General features: G+C 41.4%; 1 protein-coding gene across 1 annotated transcript; it reads right to left on the reverse strand.

The window, feature by feature from the left end:
- Positions 1-458: 458 nt before the first annotated feature.
- Positions 459-21,053, reverse strand: LOC120065208 (6-phosphofructo-2-kinase/fructose-2,6-bisphosphatase 4-like). The gene is made up of 14 exons (XM_039016006.1): positions 20,887-21,053; positions 13,788-13,904; positions 13,551-13,647; positions 13,185-13,251; positions 7,183-7,257; positions 6,993-7,049; positions 6,439-6,560; positions 6,046-6,253; positions 5,809-5,955; positions 5,501-5,605; positions 5,296-5,425; positions 4,145-4,207; positions 1,660-1,724; positions 459-1,367 (listed from the first exon to the last, which is right to left on the reverse strand). Exons 1-14 carry the CDS (start codon positions 21,008-21,010, stop codon positions 1,245-1,247), a joined length of 1,500 nt encoding a protein of 499 aa, XP_038871934.1. The 5' UTR covers positions 21,011-21,053; the 3' UTR covers positions 459-1,244.
- Positions 21,054-21,734: the final 681 nt, after the last annotated feature.

Consider the following 21,734-nt stretch of genomic DNA (forward strand, 5'->3'; position numbering starts at 1 on the left):
GAAGTGCAATATGACCTCAGACAGTATATTGGATAGGCAATCACTTTACAAACCTCAGATTTCCCACTTCCTGGTTAGATTTTTCTCAGGTTTTTGCCTGCCATATGAGTTATGTTATACTCACAGACATTATTTTAACAGTTTTGGAAACTTTAGAGTGTTTTCTATCCAAATCTACTAATTATATGCAGCTTCTGGGCCTGAGTAGCAGGCAGATTACTCTGGGCACCTTATTCATCCAAGCTACTCAATACTGCCCCCCAGTCCCAAAGAAGTTAACTAAGGCAGCAAAATGTGAAGACTACACAAAACAGTTCAATACTTTGAGCAGAAGACTACAGCAAGAGACTTAACTCAAAATATTTATTACATTTGGATGATGTAGATATTTACATTGAAAGAATCATATTCTTGACACGTTGACAAACAAGTCAAAATGAACAAACAAGACACGGTGAACATGCTGAAAACTATATAAAACCAGTGAGCGATTTAATGACATTCAAAGCATTACGGAAAACTGATTATGGTGATCATTACAAATATACGCGTTTACACAGGCATTAGAAGTAATTTCAATTGATTTGTTATGATACCACAGATGCCAACAACTATTCCTGTGCTACTGAACTACAGCGGCATTTTAGATAAAGTATCCTTCACTAGTAGACATTGAACAATAGATAAACACATTCTAGATATAGCAGATCACTGATGCGACATGGAAACAAACTTGTCAATCTTTTTAGATTTTAACTAGATGAAGATTAACTTAATTGAAAATGATAGATACGCAAAACTGCCTTTATAGGAACAGCCTGATTTTATACCAGACATAAAATCTACAATTCGTGTCCCCGCTTTAGAGTCTGCATATCACAGCCTCTGAAATGGGGTGGACAAACACTAAAATACTAAGAACAAGAAATATACAATGTCAACATATATGTTTCTTAGACTGTGTTTGCACAGTCAGCCCAATTCTGATCTTTTACCAAATTATTGTAAAAAGAGTTGATCTGATTGGTCAAAAGACCAATTAGTAGGAAATACCAGAATTGGGCTGCCTGTGACAGACACGATTTCAGAAAAGCTCAACTCTACAATTTGATGAAAAGCCATATGTCCTGTATTTAAAATAGGTTTCAAATCAGATTGTCCTTATCTTGATCATATACACTCACACACATAAAAAACACACTCACATGCACACACTCTCACACATACCCCGATAGTGGGGCGAATCACCATTGAACTGGATTCCAGTTGTCTAGACTTTCATTGCACAGAAGGAAAGAGAAAGATCTGGTGAACCTGAACGAGGAATATGTCCAATGAAACATCCGGATGCTTTTTTTCCAATCCCACTGCAAGGAAAAAATTAAGAGAGGAATTTGTATTGATTGCTGATTGAGTAGAGGAAGTGGCCATGGTGAGTGATATCACTCTAGTCTTGGGCACTGTCACTAATCACTGGTGGGCGGGGACTGTGAACAGGGCTTCCTCCGGCATCCGTGAAGTGTCTACATTCTGTACAATGAAAAGAGATCAGTCTGCACTAGGACACAGATAAGGTTAGTCCAATTGACCCTGAACCTATTTCTCGCTCTGAGTGCAAGAGTGCAAGCCCAGTGAGGACACTTGCCTGGGGGTACCTACCTCTGGCCTGTCCCTGTGGGTGTTCACAGCTTCCACGTTCAAAAAGACAGACTCTACTTTACAGCCTACAGGGACAGGAAGAGAAGAAAACAAAACAATAGTTAGACAGAAATAGAAAGGGAAGAGATTGAGGACAAATGTGTTTTTATGTTACTTCGTCCGAAAACTAGAGGGCAGCAGCAGTACACTGTTTAATACATAGACTAAGGCCAGGGATCAATTAGATCAGTGTTACCCCACAGTAACCAACAATTGCAGGTTTAACAGCGCTGGAGATGTCAAATTAGTGTGCAACTGTTCTTATGTTCTTTGTCACGTGTTTGTCACAGTGTTCTTTGTCACGAAGCCACACCCATCCCACCCACGTTAGAAGTTAAGAATGAGAAAATGTAGGCTATATACAGTGCCTTCGAAAAGTATTCAGACCCCGTGACCTTTTCCACATTTTGCTACAGCCTAATTTTAAAAAACTGATTAAATTGTTTTTTTCCAGCTCATCAATCTACACACAACACCCCATAATGACAAATGAAAAACAGGTTTAGAATTTTTAGCAAATTTATTACAAATAAAAAAATTAAATATCACATTTACATAAGTATTCAGACCCTTTTACTCAGTACTTTCTTGAAGCGCCTTTGGCATTGATTACAGCATCAAGTCTTTTTGGGTATGACGCTACAAGCTTGGCACACCTGTATTTGGGGAGTTTCTCCCAATATTCTCTGCAGATCCTCTCAAGCTCTGTCAAGGTGGATGGGGAGCGTTGCTGCACAGCTATTTTCAGGTCTCTCCAGAGATGTTCGATCGGGATCAAGTCGGGGCTCTGGCTGGGCCACTCAAGGACATTGAGACTTGTCCCAAAGCCACTCCTGTGCTGTCTTGGCTGTGTGCTTAGGGTTGTTGTCCTGTTGGAAGGTGAACCTTCGCCTCAGTCTGAGGTCCTGAGAACTCTGGAGCAGGTTTTCATCATCTCTCTGTACTTAGCTCCGTTCATCTTTTCCTCGATCCTGACTAGTCTCCCAGTCCCTGCCGCTGAAAAACATTCCCACAGCATGACGCTGCCACCACCATGCTTCACCATAGAGATGGTGCCAGGTTTCCTCCAGACACCACGCTTGGCATTCAGGCCAAAGAGGTCAAACTTGGTTTCCAAAGACCAGAGAATGTTGTTTCTCATGGTCTGTGAGTCTTTAGGTGCCTTTTGGCAAACTCCAAGTGGGCTGTCATGTGCCTTTTAATGAGGAGTGGCTTCCGTCTGGCCACTCAACCATAAAGGCCTGATTGGTGGAGTACTGCAGAGATGGATGTCCTTCTGGAAGTTTCTCCCATCTCCATAGAGGAACTCCAGAGCTCTGTCAGTGACTATTGGGTTCTTGGTCACCTCCATGACAAAGGCCCTTCTCCCCCGATTGCTCAGTTTGGCCGGGCGGACAGCTCTAGGAAGAGTCTTGGTGGTTCCAAACTTCCTTCATTTAAAAATGATGAAGGCCACTGTGTTCTTAGGGACCTTCAATGCTGCCCAAAATATTTTGTATCCTTCCCCAGATCTGTGCCTCGACACAATCCTGTCTCGGAGCTCTATGGACAATTCCTTTCAACCTCATGGCTTAGTTTTTGCTCTGACATGCACTGTCAACTGTGGAACCTAATATAGACAGGTGTGTGCCTTTCTAAATCATGTCCAATCAATTGAATTTACCACAGGTGGACTCCAATCAAGTTGTCAAAACATCTCAAGGATGATCAATGGAAACAGGATGCACCTGAGCTCAATTTAGAGTCTCATAGCAAAGGGTCTGAATACTTAAGTAAATAAGGTATCTGTTTTTTATTTTTTAGTACATTTGCTAAAATGGCAAAAAAACTGTTTTCGCTCTGTCATTAGGGGTTATTGTGTGTAGATTGCTGAGGATTGTTATTTATCTAATCCATTTTAGAATAAGGCTGTAACGTAACAAAATGTGGAAAAGTCAAGGGATCTGAACACTTTCTGAAGGCACTGTAGAAGCAATTACACTCAAATTGAATATCATTAAATAATAAGGATTTACATCAGTGGAGGAGTAGATAACATCACACATTCCAGTGTTTGAACTTGTAACACGGCTACTTGGGATTTCTACTAATGTGACTACTAATGTGCATCCAATGGAAATGTCCGCGATAGGTATAATGCTAGGAGCCGTTTGGGGATTTGACAGATCCTACATTGCCTAAACAAAAACAATGACATGCTATGTGATTGCCAGTTACCGCGGGTTAACGCTAACCTGATTGAATCCTGGCCTAACACTACTACTGTACATTTAAATAGTGGTACTGGACTTTACTGAACTGGAATAAAAGTATCCAGGTGATCCGAATCCAAGGGATGAATACATGTCATTGGAGTAAATATACATGGAATAAAGCATGTCATTGAAACTCTTATGCTGTGTTACTAATACACTTTTAATGCAGTTATTGATAATAGTGTACTCACCATAAGCCACAGGTGTCAGCTTCAGTACAGTGTGCAAAGGGCACTTCAGGTAAGGCAGCTCCTCTGAAGAACAAAAACAGAAGAACGTAGATGATGCCTAAATAGATTCAATTTAGTTGTATTCGAGCTAATGCAATCCTATACCAATGCTTATCTGATCATGACAGGTGAACAGGACATGCAGAACACTCACTCTGAATTTTTTTTGTTTTATAGTATAAATTAAGCTGCAATACTGGGGCTTATTACCTGGCCTGATGACCCCTGGCTGTCCCCAGTCCCCCTGGTGAGTGAGTGAGTGAGTGAGTGAGTGAGTGAGTGAGTGAGTGAGTGAGTGAGTGAGTGAGTGAGTGAGTGAGTGAGTGAGTGAGTGAGTGAGTGAGTGAGTGAGTGAGTGAGTGAGTGAGTTCTCTCTCTCTCTCTCTCTCTCTCTCTCTCTCTCTCTCTCTCTCTCTCTCTCTCTCTCTCTCTCTCTCTCTCTCTCTCTCTCTCTCTCTCTCTCTCTCTCTCTCTCTCTCTCTCTCTCTCTCTCTCTCTCTCTCTCTCTCTCTCTCTCTCTCTCTCTCTCTCTCTCTCTCTCTCTCTCTCTCTCTCTCTCTCTCTCTCTCTCTCTCTCTCTCTCTCTCTCTCTCTCTCTCTCTCTCTCTCTCTCTCTCTCTCTCTCTCTCTCTCTCTCTCTCTCTCTCTCTCTCTCTCTCTCTCTCTCTCTCTCTCTCTCTCTCTCTCTCTCTCTCTCTCTCTCTCTCTCTCTCTCTCTCTCTCTCTCTCTCTCTCTCTCTCTCTCTCTCTCTCTCTCTCTCTCTCTCTCTCTCTCTCTCTCTAACCACCGACTGATTATTATTTGACCCTGCTGGTCATCTTTGAACATCTTGAAGAACAATCTGGCCTTCATGGCCATGTACTCTTATAATCTCCACCGGGCACAGCCAGAAGAGGACTGCCCCCCCCCCCCCCCCCCCCCCCCGAGCCTGGTTCCTCTCTAGGTTTCTTCCTAGGTTCCTGCCTTTCTAGGGAGTTTTTCCTAGCTGCCGTGCTTCTGCATTGCTTGCTGTTTGGGGTTTTAGGCTGGGTTTCTGTATAAGCACTTTGTAACATCTGCTGATGTAAAAAAGACTTTATGAATAAAATTGATTTGAAGAGATATACGCTACCTGCGCTCTTATCCAGAAAGTAAGCGAGCAGGCAGCGCATGACAGCCTGGTGACAGATGACCAGGACATTCTCCTGCCTTTCCAGCTCCATGATGACTGGCTCCAGACGCTGCACCAGGTCCTCATATGACTGAGGGAACAAGCAGAGGCCTGTTAATACACACAAAAAGCGAGAGAGAGAGAATTCGTGCTGTGATGGACTCACCTCTCCTTTAGGATAGCGGTAGCGGTATTTGTCCTGGTCTCTCAGTGCAAACTCCTGAGGGAAATGTCCCTGGATCTCCTCATACATCATCTCCTCACACACACCCTGAAAGAGGGAGAGAAAACAAAACAACACAACAAGCCTGTTTAACAGCAAGCTTAGGAGACATGGTAACCGTCAATCACATTGACTGACGCAGAGCATAAAGTTAGATAGATCTATAATCTATTAAATAATAAATACAAACAAAATATAATACCAATAGCCAAAAAAGAAACAAACGTTTGCACACACATACAAACACATACAGCATCTATCTCGTTGAGAGCCTTCCACTGCTCGTAGGGCACAGCCACAGCCTCAGCTGTCTGGATGGTCCTCTTCATCTGGCTGGTCCACACCTTCAGATCCTTAATGTTCTGCTCTTGGATGAACTTCTCCAGACACTTTGCAAACTGGCCAACAGGCAGGGAGACAAATAATGACGTTACATGCAGTATATATTTCTATTACGAATAGATGGACAGACACATACAAACAAATACCTCCTTGCCCCTGCCAGACAGGCCAGAGTCTCCTCCGATGCGTCCCTTGACGTTGTGGTCACTCTCTCCATGGCGACACAGGTAGATGGAGCGTGGTGTGATGTGGATGTTCATCAGGTAGTAGACGATGCGGCTCTGGACGTGGTCCTGGACCTGGTTCACCAGATACCTCCGGCCCACATCCATTATCTTGATGTAGGACAGATCCCTGGGGGGGGGGGGGGGGGGGTGGAGTATGAGTGACTATCAGATTTATTAGCAGTGTAAGGCTGTTAAATGACTGCGGACCTTGCCCATGTGTATTCTATGTGTGTGTATTCTCACCTGTCCAGTATATTGTCAGAGCGTATTCTGAAACCACTAGTGTGTGTTTGTGTGTGTGTGCACACTCACCTGTCTAGAACTTCATCCAGTGGCTGGTAAGAGTTTTCATAGCACTTGATCCTCTTCATGAAATCCTCAACGACCTCTTCTGTATTACAGTCTATGTAGTCAGGACTACCCAGCTTCACTTGCTGCACAGACAGACAGGAAATAAGAACAGGAAGAGGAAATGAGTCAGGAGAAATAGAGAAAGCACATGCTAGGAGAGCATTTTAGCTAACCCTAACGCTTTTCCTAACCTTAACCCAAGTCTCCTAACCTGCCACGTTAATTAACCTAACCTGCTGCGTAAATTCTTCTAGCATGCTATGGAAAAGTAACTTCCGGTCGTAGCTGTACACCCTCTAGTCAGAACTGGAAAACAGCTCTCTCGCTTCATTTCTGAAAGTTAGCCAGGGCATATCAACACAAAGATGGTAGAAATGATTAAATCAGGAGGCCTGTCTTACAGGAATATAAAATATCAAAGCAGAAGTCTTGAATTTTCTGCACAATCATGTCTGATCTTTTACATAACTAGTGGCCTACGTACAATGATGACAGATAGCAGAGATATCACACACCACTATGTTCTCCGCAATGACATCAGGGTCTTCACACACAGACTCCACAAAGAACACCTGGGAGGTTGAAAATGAAGATTCAGTATAAAATACACTACAGTGAAATATACTGTACACTATAAGAAAAGTAGTGAATCCCACAAATAGACAATAACTACAGATACTAATGTCTGACTCTGGGGTTCCATACCTTAAAGCCGTTCTGCTCTGCAAACCTGGTGATGGTCCCTCTCCTCTGCCGTGTGGTGTTAGTGGCATCAAACACCTGAGGCAATGAAGGCCAAAGTCCAGTTAGTCACAACATCCTCATTACATTAAGGTTAAGAGTCCTGGGAGCACCAAGCAAAACATGAACATGTATATGAGTTGCGGTGCAAACTCAAACAAGTACTGTAGACTGAAGATCAATAGTGGGAAAAGGGGTACACAAGGTTATTTCTTGCAAAGTAGCCTACATGAACTAAGGACGTACCAGTGACTCGCTCAATACGGAAGTGGTCAGATGACGCGGATGCTACACTACAAGACTGTTTAGCTAGCACAGACTGGAATATGTTCCGGGATTCATCCAATGGCATTGAGGAGTATACCACCTCAGTCACCGGCTTCATCAATAAGTGCATCGATGAATTCTTCCCCAGTGACCGTACGTACATATCCCAACCAGAAGCCATGGATTACAGGGAACATCCGCACCGAGCTAAAGGCTAGAACTGCCGCTTTCAAGGAGCGGGACACTAATCAGGACGCTTATAGGAAATCCCGCTACGCCCTCAGACAAACCATCAAACAAGCAAAGCGTCAATACAGGAATAAGATTGAATCCTACTACACCGGCTCTGACTTTCATCGGATGTGGCAGAGCTTAAACTATTACAGACTACAAAGGGAAACCCAGCCGCGAGCTGCCCAGTGACGCAAGCCTACCAGACGAGCTAAATGCCTTTCATGCTCGCTTCGAGGCAAGCAACACTGAAGCATGCAAGAGAGCACCAGCCGTTCCGGACGACTGTGTGATCACGCTCTCGGTAGCAAGACCTTTAAAACACGTCAACACAAAAAGCCACGGGGCTTCACAAAGCCACGGGGCCAGACGGATTACCAGGATGTGTACTTAATGCATGCACGGACCAACTGGCAAGTGTCTTCACTGACATTTTCAACCTTTCCCTGACCGAGTTAGTAATACAGTTGAAGTTGGAAGTTTACATACACTTAGGTTGGAGTCATTAAAACTCGTTTTTCAACCACTCCACAAATTTCTTGTTAACCTTTCTAGGACATGCATTCCGCTAGCGGAACCCCTGACAACATTCCGCTGAAAAGGCAGCGCGGGAAATTCAAAAATATTTTTTAGAAATATGTAACTTTCGCACATTAACAAGTCCAATACAGCAAATGAAAGATAAACATCTTGTTAACTTCTTATGGCTGCAGGGGCAGTATTGAATAGCTTGGATGAAAGGTGCACAGACGTGCCCATAGTAAACTGCCTGCTCCTCGGTCATAGTTGCTAATATTTGCATAGTATTATTAGTATTGGATAGAAAACACTCTGAAGTTTCTAAAACTGTTTGAATTATGTCTGTGAGTATAACAGAACTTATATGGCAGGCAAAAACCTGAGAAGTTCCACTTCCTGTTTGGATTTTTTCTGAGGTGGCAGATTTTCAACCAAGCTCTCATTGAAATTACAGCGAGATATGGATGAGTTTTCACTTCCTGCGGCTTCCACTAGATGTCAACAGTCAATAGAACTTTGTCTGATGACTCTAATGTGAAGGGGGGCCGAAGGAGACAGGAATTAGTCACCACTGCCACGAGCTGACCATGCTTTGACCACGCACGTTCACGTGATAGGCAGCTCCGTTCCATCGCTCAACTGAAGTCAATGTAATTCTCCGGTTGGAACGTTATTCAAGATGTATGTTAACAACATTCTAAAGATTGATTCAGTACATCGTTTGACATGTTTCTACTGACTGTTATGGAACTTTTGGACATTTCGTCACGTTATAGTGGACGCGCTTTGTGACTTTGGAATTGTTTACCAAACGCGCTAACCAAAGTAGCTAATTGGACATAAATAACAGACATTATCGAACAAATCAAGCATTTATTGTGGACCTGGGATTCCTAGGACTGCATTCTGATGAAGTTCATCAAAGGAGACATTTATCATGTATTTTCTGGTTTCTGTTGACTCCAACATGGCGGCTAATTTGGCTATTGTTCTGAGCGCCGTCTCAGATTATTGCATGATTTGCTTTTTCCGTAAAGTTTTTTTGAAATCTTACACAGCGGTTGCATTAAGGAGAGGTATATCTATAATTCAATGTGTATAACTTGTATTATCATCTACATTTATGATGAGTATTTCTGTTGAAACGATGTGGCTATGCAAAATCACTTGATGTTTTTGGAACTAGTGAATGTAACGCGCCAATGTAAACTCAGATTTTTTTATATAAATATTAAATTTATCAAACAAAACATGCATGTATTGTGTAACATGAAGTCCTATGAGTGTCATCTGATGAAGATCATCAAAGGTTAGTGATTAATTTTATCTCTATTTCTGCTTTTTGTGACTGCCATATTTCGCTGGAAAAATGGCTGTGCTTATTGTGGTTTGGTGGTGACCTAACATAATCGTTTGTAGTGCTTTCGCTGAAAAGCATATTTGAAATCGGACACTTGTGGGATTAACAACAAGATTACCTTTAAAATGCTATAAGACACATGTATGTTTGAGGAATTTTAATTATGAGATTTCTGTTGTTTGAATTTGGCGCCCTGCACTTTCACTGGCTGTTGTCATATCGATCCCGTTAACGGGATGCAGCCATAAGAAGTTAATCTACCCATCGTGTCCGATTTAAAAAATGTTTTACAGCGAAAGCACAACATATGATTATGTTAGATCACCGCCAAGTCCAAAAAACACACAGCCATTTTCCCAGCCAAAGATAGGAGTCACAAAAAGCAGAAATAGAGATAAAATGAATCACTAACCTTTGATGATCTTCATCAGATGACACTCATAGGACATCATGTTACACAATACATGTATGTTTTGTTCGATAATGTGCATATTTATATCCAAAAATCTCAGTTTACATTGGCGCCATGTTCAGAAATACCTCCAAAATATCCGGAGAAATTGCAGAGAGCCACATCAAATAACAGAAATACTCATCATACACTTTGATGAAAGATACATGTTTTACATAGAATTAAATATACACTTGTTCTTAATACAACCGCTGTGTCAGATTTCAAAAAACCTTTATGGAAAAAGCACACCATGCAATAATCTGAGACGGCGCTCAGATATAAACAAAATTGCTCCGCCATGTTGGAGTCAACAGAAATACGAAATTACATCATAAATATTCCCTTACCTTTGATGATCTTCATCAGAATGCACTCCCAGGAATCCTAGTTCCACAATAAATTGTTGTTTTGTTCAATAATGTCAATTATTTATGTCCAAGTAGCTACTTTTGCTAGCACGTTTAGTACACATGTCCAAACGCTCGCGCAGGTGCAGGCGAACTCGGACGAAAACTTCAAAAAGTTATATTACAGGTCGAATAAACTTGTCAAACTAAGTAGAGAATCAATCTTCAGAATGTTGTTATCATAAATATCCAATAACGTTCCAACCGGAGAATTCCTTTGTGTCTCTAGAAGTACTGGAACACAAGTCGATATCATGTGGATGGCGCATGACCAGGAACTGGCACTCTGCCAGACCACTGACTCAAACACCTCCCATCCGGCCCAACATCACAGTAGAAGCTTTATTCAACGTTCTACAGACTGTTGACATCTAGTGGAAGGCGTAGGAAGTGCAAACAGATCCATATTCCACTGGGATTTCAATATGCGATGAGTTGAAAATCGACCAGCCTCAGAATTTCCACTTCCTGTTTGGAAGTTTGCCTGCCATATGAGTTCTGTTATACTCACAGACATCATTCAAACAGTTTTAGAAACTTCAGAGTGTTTTATATCCAATAGTAATAATAATATGCATATATTTGCATCTAGGACAGAGTAGGAGGCAGTTCACTCTGGGCACGCTATTCATCCAAAGTGAAAATGCTGCCCCCTATCCCTAAAAAGTTAACAAGCTATAGTTTTGGCAAGTCGGTTAGGACACCTTCTTTGTGCATGACACAAGTAATTGTTACAACAATTGTTTACATACAGATTATTTCACTTATAATTCACTGTATCACTATTCCAGTGGGTCAGAGGTTTACATACACTAAGTTGACTGTGCCTTTAAACAGCATGAAAAATTCAAAAAAATGATGTCATGGCTTTAGAAGCTTCTGATAGGCTAATTGACATCATTTGAGTCAATTGGAGGTGTACCTGTGGATGCATTTCAAGGCCTACCTTCAAACTCAGTGCCTCTTTGCTTGACATCGTGGGAAAATCAAAAGTAAATCGGCCAAGACCACAGATTTTTTTTTGTAGACCTCCACAAGTCTGGTTCATCCTTGGGAGCAATTTCCAAAAGCCTGAAGGTACCACGTTCATCTGTACAAGCAATAGTACGCAAGTATAAACACCATGGGGCCACGCAGCCGTCATACCGCTCAGGAAGGAGACGCGTTCTGTCTCCTAGAGATGAACATACTTTGGTGCGAAAAGTGCAAATCAATCCCAGAACAACAGCAAAGGACCTTGTGAAGATGCTGGAGGAAACAGGTACAAAAGTATCTATATCCACAATAAAACGAGTCCTATATCGACATAACCTGAAAGGCCGCTCAGCAAGAAAGAAGCCACTGCTCCAAAACCGCCATAAAAAAGACAGACTATGGTTTGGAACTGCACATGGGGACAAATATCGTACTTTTTGGAGAAATGTCCTCTGGTCTGATGAAACAAAAATAGAACTGTTTGGCCATAATGACCCTCATTATGTTTGGAGAACAAAAGGGGGAGGCTTGCAAGCCGAAGAACACCATCCCAACTGTGACGCACGGGGGTGGCAGCATCATGTTGTGGGGGTGCTTTGCTGCAGGAGGGACTGGTGCACTTCACAAAATAGATGGCATCATGATGGAAGAAAATTATGTAGATATATTGAAGCAACATCTCAAGACATCAGTCAGGAAGTTAAAGCTTGTTCGCAAATGGGTCTTCCAAATGGACAATGACCACAAGTATACTTCCAAAGTTGTAGCAAAATGGCTTAAGGATAACAAAGTAAAGGTATTGGAGTGGCCATCACAAAGCACTAACCTCAATCCCATACAACATTTGTGGGCAGAACTGAGAAAGCGTGTGCGAGCAAGGAGGCCTACAAACCTGACTCAGTTACGCCAGCTCTGTCAGGAGGAATGGGCCAAAATTCACCCAACTTATTGTGGGAAGCATGTGGAAGGCTACCCGAAACGTTTGACTCAAGTTAAACAATTTAAAGGCAATGCTACCAAATACTAATTGACTAATAAAAGCTGAAATAAATTATTCTCTCTACTATTACTCCGACATTTCACATTCTTAAAATAAAGTGGTGATCTTAACTGACCTAAAACAGGGAATTTTTACTAGGATTAAATGTCAGGAATAGTGAAAAACTGAGTTTAAATCTATTTGGCTAAGGTGTATGTAAACTTCCCACTTCAACTGTACCTACACATGTTTCAAGCAGACCACCATAGTCCCTGTGCCAGAGGAAGCGAATGTAACCTGCCTAAATGATTACTAACCCGTAGCACTCATGTCTGTAGCCATGAAGTGCTTTGAAAGGCTGGTCATGGCTCACAACACCATCATCCCGGAAACCCTAGACCCACTCCAATTCGCATATCGCCTCAACAGATGACACAATCTCAATCTTTCTTGAACTGCATTTTTGGTTAAGGGCTTGTAAGTAAGCATTTCACGGTAAAGTCTACACCTGTTGTATTTGGAGCATGTGACAAATAAAATGTGATTTGAATTACATTTACTGTGCACCCTTTTCCCCCATTCATCAACATCCTCATTCACAAACTGATCATGAGCCACACTTAAGTCACTGTGGATCTAATCTGGGTCCAGTCTGTTTATCTAACATTCCACTCCAAGTATGTGTCTTATGTTTATCAGGACAAGGCGTGCCAAGAAGTGGAATGATAGCTAAACAGACTGGTAGCCATACAAGGTCGGATCTACTCTACTCACCGCCACCTGGCCCCGCTCCACACTCAGGTACTGGCGCACATCATTCAGCGCTGTCAGTGCACACTGCCTATGGGTGGACACATACACAACAGAATCAAAAAGATGACCAGAAAGTGACACTGTAGGTAAAGATCTACGAGAATGAACTGAATTCAAACTTCGCTAATATAAAGCAACTGGTCAAAACGTAAATATTAATGTAAATACAACTCTTTGTTCTTTCAACGGTCTCTGCCTATTAAAAAGCTCAATAAAGAGTGCATTCCCTGCAACTTTGGTCTGTAATGAGATATAAGTGAATAGAGTGGTGGGTTAGGCCTAACTTGACCTGTTCAGCTCATTCCAAAACCCCTCCTCCAGCCTCACCTCCTGATCTTCAGCCCCTCTTCATTGTCTGGACGGAAAAACTCAAAGGACTTGTAGATCTTCACACACTCTCTCCTGTACTGACCCACGTTGAACTCTAAACAACACAGACATACTATCAGTCAACCCTATTTCCTGTGTGTGTGTGTGTGTGTGTGTGTATATGTGTGTGAGAGAGAGAGAGAGTGAGTGAGAGACCTCAAAAGAGACAGCTAATGAGAGAGCTTGAGCTGGTACCTTTGGTTGGCACACCAATCCAGTTGAGATAGCGGGTCAGCTTCTTGGAGATGTAGGTCTTACCTCTGGCTGGGAGGCCAACTGTCACAATAAGGGTGGGACAGTTGGTCATACATACTGAGAGAGAGAGGAGATACAGAAAAATAGGGGGGAAAAATAGGACGAGAGACAGAAAGTTTAATGACTATTGTACACAGACACAGTGAATGTCAGTGGATGGTACAGTCTGTCGTTGAATCAAATGGGACCGTGACCCATTAATGCAGAATCTAATCAACATATCAGACCTTAATTAAGGTGTAGACTGGATGGAGCAGTTTTGTTGTATCATTTGAGAAAAGGTGAAGCAGATGCAAACAGATACTTGTATACACTAGGGTGATTTGTTGATGAAACAAAAACAAACTCAGCAAAAAAAGAAACGTCCTCTCACTGTCAACTGCGTTTATTTTCAGCAAAATTAACATGTGTAAATATTTGTATGAACATAACAAGATTCAACAACTGAAACATAAACTGAACAAGTTCCACAGACATGTGACTAACAGAAATTGAATAATGTGTCCCTGGACAAAAGGGGAGTCAAAATCAAAAGTAAGTGTCAGTATCTGGTGTGGCCACCAGCTGCATTAAGTGCATCTCCTCCTCATTGACTGCACCAGATTTGCCAGTTCTTGCTGTGAGATGTTACCCCACTCTTCCACCAAGGCACCTGCAAGTTCCCAGACATTTCTGGGGGAATGGCCATAGCCCTCACCCTCCGATCCAACAGGCCCCAGACGTGCTCAATGGGATTGAGATCCGGGCTCTTCGCTGGTCATGGCAGAACACTGACATTCCTGTCTCGCAGGAAATCACGCACAGATCGAGCAGTATGGCTGGTGGCATTGTCATGCTGGAGGGTCATGTCAGGATGAGCCTGCAGGAAGGGTACCACATGAGGGAGGAGGATGGCTTCCCTGTAACGCACAGTGTTGAGATTGCCTGCAATGACAACCAGCACAGTCCGATGATGCTGACACACCGCCCCAGACCATGACGGACCCTCCACCTCCAAATCGATCCCGCTCCAGAGTACAGGCCTCAGTGTAACGCTCATTCCTTTGACGATAAACGCGAATCCGACCATCACCACTGGTGAGACAAAACCGCGACTCGTCAGTGAAGAGCACTTTTTGCCAGTCCTGTTTGGTCCAGCGATGGTGGATTTGTGCCCATAGGCAATGTTGTTGCCGGTGATGTCTGGTGAGGACCTGCCTTACAACAGGCCTAAAAAGTCCTCAGTCCAGCCTCTCTCAGCCTATTGTGGACAGTCTGAGCACTGATGGAGGAATTGTGCGTTCCTGGTGTAACTCGGGCAGTTGTTGTTGCCATCCTGTACCTGTCCCGCAGTTGTGATGTACCGATCCTGTGCAGGTGTTGTTACAGGTGGTCTGCCAATGCGAGGACGATCAGCTGTCCATCCTGTCTCGCTGTAGCGCTGTCTTAGGCGACTCACAGTACGAACATTGCAATTTATTGCCCTGGCCACATCTGCAGTCCTCATGCCTCCTTGCAGCATGCCTAAGGCACGTTCACGCAGATGAGCAGGAACCCTGGGCATCTTTCTTTTGGTGTTTTTCAGAGTCAGTAGAAAGGCCTCTTTAGTGTCTTAAGTTTTCATAACTGTGACCTTAATTGCCTACCATCTGTAAGCTGTTAGTGTCTCATCGACCGTTCCACAGGTGCATGTTCATAAATTGTTTATTGAACAAGCATGGGAAACAGTGTTTAAACCCTTTACAATGAAGATCTGTGAAGTTATTTAGATGTCTACAAATGATCTTTGAAAGACAGGGTCCTGAAAAAGGGACGTTTCTTTTTTTGCTGAGTTTAGCATGATTTTGGGGGATTTCCACAAAATTTTATCCATAGAAGGGTCCTTTTGGAGGAAATATTATTGACATATATTTTACATTTGTATCTTAAAGCATAATTGAGAAATAATGAATTGAAGTTGGAACATTTGTGACATTTTGGCCTCCTTTAAAAACTGAAGTTGGTGTCAAATTAAGCTTTACCGCTTGCTCTGTAATATGAGTAGCATTTTCTTACATTAATTCATGAATATTGAAAATATAAAGATTAATGCTAAAAATCTTTAATAATTTGGCAATGACATTTTATTTTTATTTTTTATATATACTCTACAGCATTTCAAAGTTCCAGAGTGGGATCTCATCTACTTTTAGAGTTAAGAGCCAATTTGTAAGTGTTACCAACAGAGTGAATGTGAAAATGGATTCAAAATGGTCACCCTCTGCTGGTGATTTGCAGGATGTGCAATGATGCAAGTTAAAAGGAGAGCAATTGGTTACATTGCCTACTATGCCAATTTATCTGTATGAAGTGGTCCATAACTTTAAAAAGAGACTTCCTTTAAAAAGCAACTAATCACTTTGAAAACAGTCTGTGGCATAGATATTAGAGGTCGACCGATTAATCGGCCACCGATTTCAAGTTTTCATAACAATCGGAAATCGGTATTTTTGGGCGTCGATTTGCCTATTTAATTTTTTTTTTTTTTACAGCTTTATTTAATCTTTATTTAACTAGGCAAGTTAGTTAAGAACACATTCTTATTTTCAATGACGGCCTAGGAACGAGGCAGAACGACAGATTTTTAACCTTGTCAGCTCGGGGGATCCAATCTTGCAACCTTGCAGTTAACTAGTCCAATGCTCTAACACCTGATTACATTGCACTCCACGAGGAGCCTGCCTGTTACGCAAATGCAGTAAGCTAAGGTAAGTTGCTAGCTAGCATTAAACTTATCTTATAAAAAACAATTAATCAATGACTGTCATTGCTCCAATGTGTACTTAACCATAAACATCAATGCCTTTCTTAAAATCAATACACAAGTATATATTTTTAAACCTGCATATTTAGCTAAAAGAAGTCCAGGTTAGCAGGCAATATTAACCAGGTGAAATTGTGTCATTTCTCTTGCGTTCATTGCACGCAGAGTCAGGGTATATGCAACAGTCTGGCTCTTTGCGAACTAATTATGACATAACATTGAAGGTTGTGCAATGTAACAGGAATATTTAGACTCATGGATGCCACCCGTTAGATAAAATACGGAACGGAATAAACATTTTGTTTTCGAGGTGATAGTTTCCAGATTAGCCAAAGGTATATGGTTTAGAGAGAAATAGTCGACGCGTTATAATTCCTGTAATAACTTGCGGCTGAATTTGAAAGGGGTTCCTTCGTTATTTTACCGTTCATGTCTTCCATAGAGAATGTCTTGATCTACTTCAAATAAGGTCTGTGTTTCGTGCAGGCTTAAACCGCCTCGACGTTTTGATACCCGTGTAAATCTCACTAAGATAAAGTAACGTTTGTCAACATATTTTCATAAATCCACTCTACAATTTTTTTTTTATCTTCGCTTATATTTAGCCAATATTGATCAGAGTTACCTTGTCCTATGGATATCTACACAGTTATAAAATTGGCACGGTGATGTAAGCCTACACGAAACAAAGACCTTATTTTAAGTGAATCTAAAAAATATCCTATGGAATAAATGAAGGAACCGCTTTTCAGATTTTGCTAGGTGTCATGGGAATTATGACTCGCACTTTGGTTGTCAATTCTTACCATGCCCATTATTAAAATAGGATTTCCTGCATATAGAAATTAAAGTTTTTGTTTTCAACATTCATCACAGGTAACTTAAACTCTATTTTTATTCAAAGAGTTGAGAGTATTTGTCTCCTAAGCAGACTCTTCAGTATCATTGTCACTTCAGAGCTGTGTGCGTGTGTATTTATGTATTATATTAAGTTAAAATAAAAGTGTTCATTGTTCATTCAGTATTGTTGCAATTGTCATTATTACAAAAATGTGTGTGTGTATGATATATATACACACATATCATTTTTGATTTTTTTTTTTTAAATAAATCGGCCGATTAATCGGTATCGGCTTTTTTTGTCCTCCAATAATCGGTATCGGTATTGAAAAATCATAATCGGTCGACCTCTAATAGATATGAGTCAAAATTGACTACAAAGCGTAAAAGGATAATTTTGGTTATAAAGTCAGTCGCGTCTAAAACGGAGTTTGGAACATCCGTGCGTCAGAATAGGTTAATAAAGGTTGGGTTTTGATTTGACAATGTACATTTACCCACTAACTTGGGGTTGAACAGCGGAGGTAATTGCTCTCTATCCAATAGCATATACAGTGACACAGACCTGCCCAGCAGCCCGACTATGTTTACATTAGACAACACATTGAGCATTCTTTACTTGCGAAATACTGCACCAAACACCTTAAATAGATGTGAAATTGCACAACTAAAACATCCCCTGAAATGTTTTCTAAATTACAGATTTCTTGAGTTATCTTGGATTCATTCTGGGGATTTTGAGGAAGTAAAATAGGCTTCCACATCTACAGTGTCTCATGGGAGACAAACATCATTAACCTAATGCGGAATCAGTCAGGAAACACATCTCATTTTTCTAACAGAAAAACATGTGCCAATCGGCATGTTCAGCATCTCTTTAAAACTAGAAGAGACCCCACTTTGGAACTTTGATATGCCCATAGAATATATTATGTTCAACAATATATTGATCAATTTGCCAAATCTAGAGTTATTTTATATATTTCAATATCAAATTTCTATTCATAATTTCTCAATTATGCTTTAATAAAAGGATACTTTGGGATTTGGGCATTTAGCAGATACCCATAGACTCCCAGTCATTGCGCTAACGGTAGTTAGCATTGACTTGTGAAACTACCTTTCATTTATTTCATACTGGACACAGAGACATATAAATGGTATCCACAAGTTCATCTGACTATGGGGAAGTAGATCAAGTCTTGAAGTATCCAAAATCTCGAAGTATCCCTTTAAGATACAAATATCCCCCTCCCCCCACCACCAAAAAAAAGGACCCTTCTATGGATTACATGTTGTGAAAATCCCCCAAAAATGATTAGAGATGCTATGTCATGAACATTGCCAAACACTTAAGGACTGACTTGAGATCAGCCACTCCATAACAGCCATGACATGGTAGAGTCTGAAGCAGGTGGAAAGAAGAACGAATTGGCCAAATGAGGAACGAGAAGAAAGTAAAGCAGAGAGAGGAGCAGTAGGCATGATTAAGCCTTTTGTGTTGTTGACAGAGGGATTCTAGGAAAATCGCTCACATATCTAAGAGCAAGTCAAGCAGACAATGTCTTTGGAAGAGCTGGTGAAGCTGTGAGACACACACACACACACATTTCCAGATTGAATTAAAGCTGTAATATGTAACTTTTTGGGCAATCTGACCAAATTCACATCGAAATGTGAGTTATAGAGCTGTCATTCTCATTGAAAGCAACTTTAAGAAGAGGTAAATATGTTCAATGTGTGCTATTTCCCCATTCTTAAGTTTAGTTGTGTCTTTTACACCAGATTCAAAAAGCTGAAAATACAATATTTTTGGTTAATGAAAATATATTTCACAGCGGTTTAGATGGTACAATGATTCTCTTGCTTGTTTTGTCACATAAATTGAAATTAGGTGAACTATTAGAATTTTAGCAACCAGGAAATTGCAGAGCGACTTCTGCATATGGCACCTTTAAACTAGGGTAAATAGCAAAAAGACTTGATGCTCCTCAGTGTGATCCAGACTGCACACAGGCATACTACTAATAACCAAGTTTCAGTGGTCAACTGGTTAGGCTTAAGTGAAACAGTCAACCAAAGTTCAAATAGAGTGACACAGCATAAAACACTGACCAACTGCTCCACTACTAACCTAGTTTGATAAAAGTAATTATGTGGCCCCCTTCAAAACAGAGGGAGAAGTAGTCTACTGTACTATAAAATCTGGCTGCTAACTGGCTATCCCTCCTCCTTAACCATTGTAAGCCCCTCCAGTGGCCCTATTGGCTAGGATTGGGGGGGTGGGGGTGGATTAGTGAAATCACACAAAGCCTGGCATGGTTCTTTGTTCTCCTTTCTACTTTCTCATTACTGTGCCAAATATACAAGCCAAAGGGGGAGAAAACCACCTCTGAAATCTGCAGTGTCTGCACCTGAAAGAGGAAGAGTCTCGAGCTCAGCACAAGGAAGCATCTGGAATAGTTCAGTGGGAGACAGTGTAGTTTTTTTAGGGTGAGGACCACTAACCTATAATAAGAACAGGGAACAAATAAACCCTAAAAGACTACAGATCCCAAGCACTGTTGATTGAACACTTAGTTGACTCAGCGAAAAGTAATCAGAATTCCACAGCGAGGGAGACAAACCAAGTCTGCAGCTAATCATCCCCATAAATTATGCCCTCTAAGGACATTTTCTTCATAAAATCCACTGGGCCAATCACGGTTGGCACAGGAGTGACTCTGTATGTTTTCCCCCAGTATGTGTGTTAGACTTTAGTAGTTTGGCTGCAACAATAACAGCAGCGTATATTGATAGTTTACCAGTCCCTTCTAAATGCTGCTGGGCCATGGACAGGTGGGGGTCCAAACAAACAAATAATGATACACAATCAGGCGCTCCTGTGCTATGTCAGTTCCATCAGTTCAATGTCGCCTTCACTGTTAACAGTAGCTCAAATTATGTTTAACAATCCATAGTTAAACAATAAAATAACCTTGTTGTATTGTACATGGACATGGTTGGGTTGTGCGGTCACGGGCAAATGGGCGCATTGTCATGCTTGTCATCTTCCTAGTCAAATTCAACACCGAGCTTCCTTACCAGTTCGATACCGTAGTAGGCCATGCGTAATTGAATAATTGGCATTAATAAACAACGTTTGACAATTGTAACACCAAGAAAAACATCTTAAAAAGTCTAATCATTAGAGACGAAATTCTGCAACGTTGCATCCTTGGAGAAAATGTTGAGCGCACAAAACCTGGTCAGGCTGCCCAACGCCGCAGTGTGTGTATAAAAATATGAATACCTAAGTTCCATGAGATAACGTTAGGCCAACAAAATATTAACATTTCTTAAAATAATCTGTATCTGCTATACGCCTCCGTTGCGCCCATTGTGCGCTGTTGGCACAAGCCAGCCAAGGCAACCTACCCCTTCTCTGTGAAATGTGCTTTTCAGGCAGCCCGTTTTTACATGGCATCCATATTTTCTTCAGCGGGTTCTGAGTAAGCTCGCGGGGTGATGTTGCCATCATAACATCTTCGTTGGAATTCATTTTGGTTGCTGCACCATGCCCCGTTTCTAAGCGACAGAAGTGGTACGTGATGCGGGCTGGTCTGCGCAATAGAGCTGCGAGGGGATGGATGTCATATCGGCTGACGAACGTCAAACGTATATTATTACCGTAATGTCACTACGCTGAGCGCATCAAATGGTGTGAAATATTCATAAATTCCGCACACCGCGGTGTTTCGTGCAAGCAGCACTGACTAACGTTACACCTTTAGATGATCAGATTTCAAGAGTTATCTACATTTATAGCCCGAGTGCCAATCTGTTTGTGCGAACATACCAACTCACTGTGACTCATTGTCATGCCAAACATGTTTTTCATAACAAGGACAGCAATGGAATAGGCAAGAGCACAAATAGATCTGGGACCAGGCTAGTAGGCTACGTTTATGACCATTCAATAAAGGTGAACAAAACGCTGTAATTTATTTTCTGTTTATTAACATAACCATGAAAATTATTTGCAATTAACAGAGCATCTAAGTGGGTATATGTGTGTGTATTATTTTCTTGTCCAATGCTCACTTGAAAAGGGAATGCCAATGTCAATGTGACTTCCCTGGTTTAGTCTACAGGCCTAGGCTTAAATTATATACATTAATATCAAAAAGTAATCTTATTTTGGAAGACTATAAAATGCTCCAAATACTTCGAGTTTTGACCATTATATACAGCACGTTTGTTTTTTCATGCCTAATGCTTTGTTC

This window comes from Salvelinus namaycush, chromosome 20 (assembly GCF_016432855.1).
Source record: "Salvelinus namaycush isolate Seneca chromosome 20, SaNama_1.0, whole genome shotgun sequence".
NCBI lineage: Eukaryota > Metazoa > Chordata > Actinopteri > Salmoniformes > Salmonidae > Salvelinus > Salvelinus namaycush.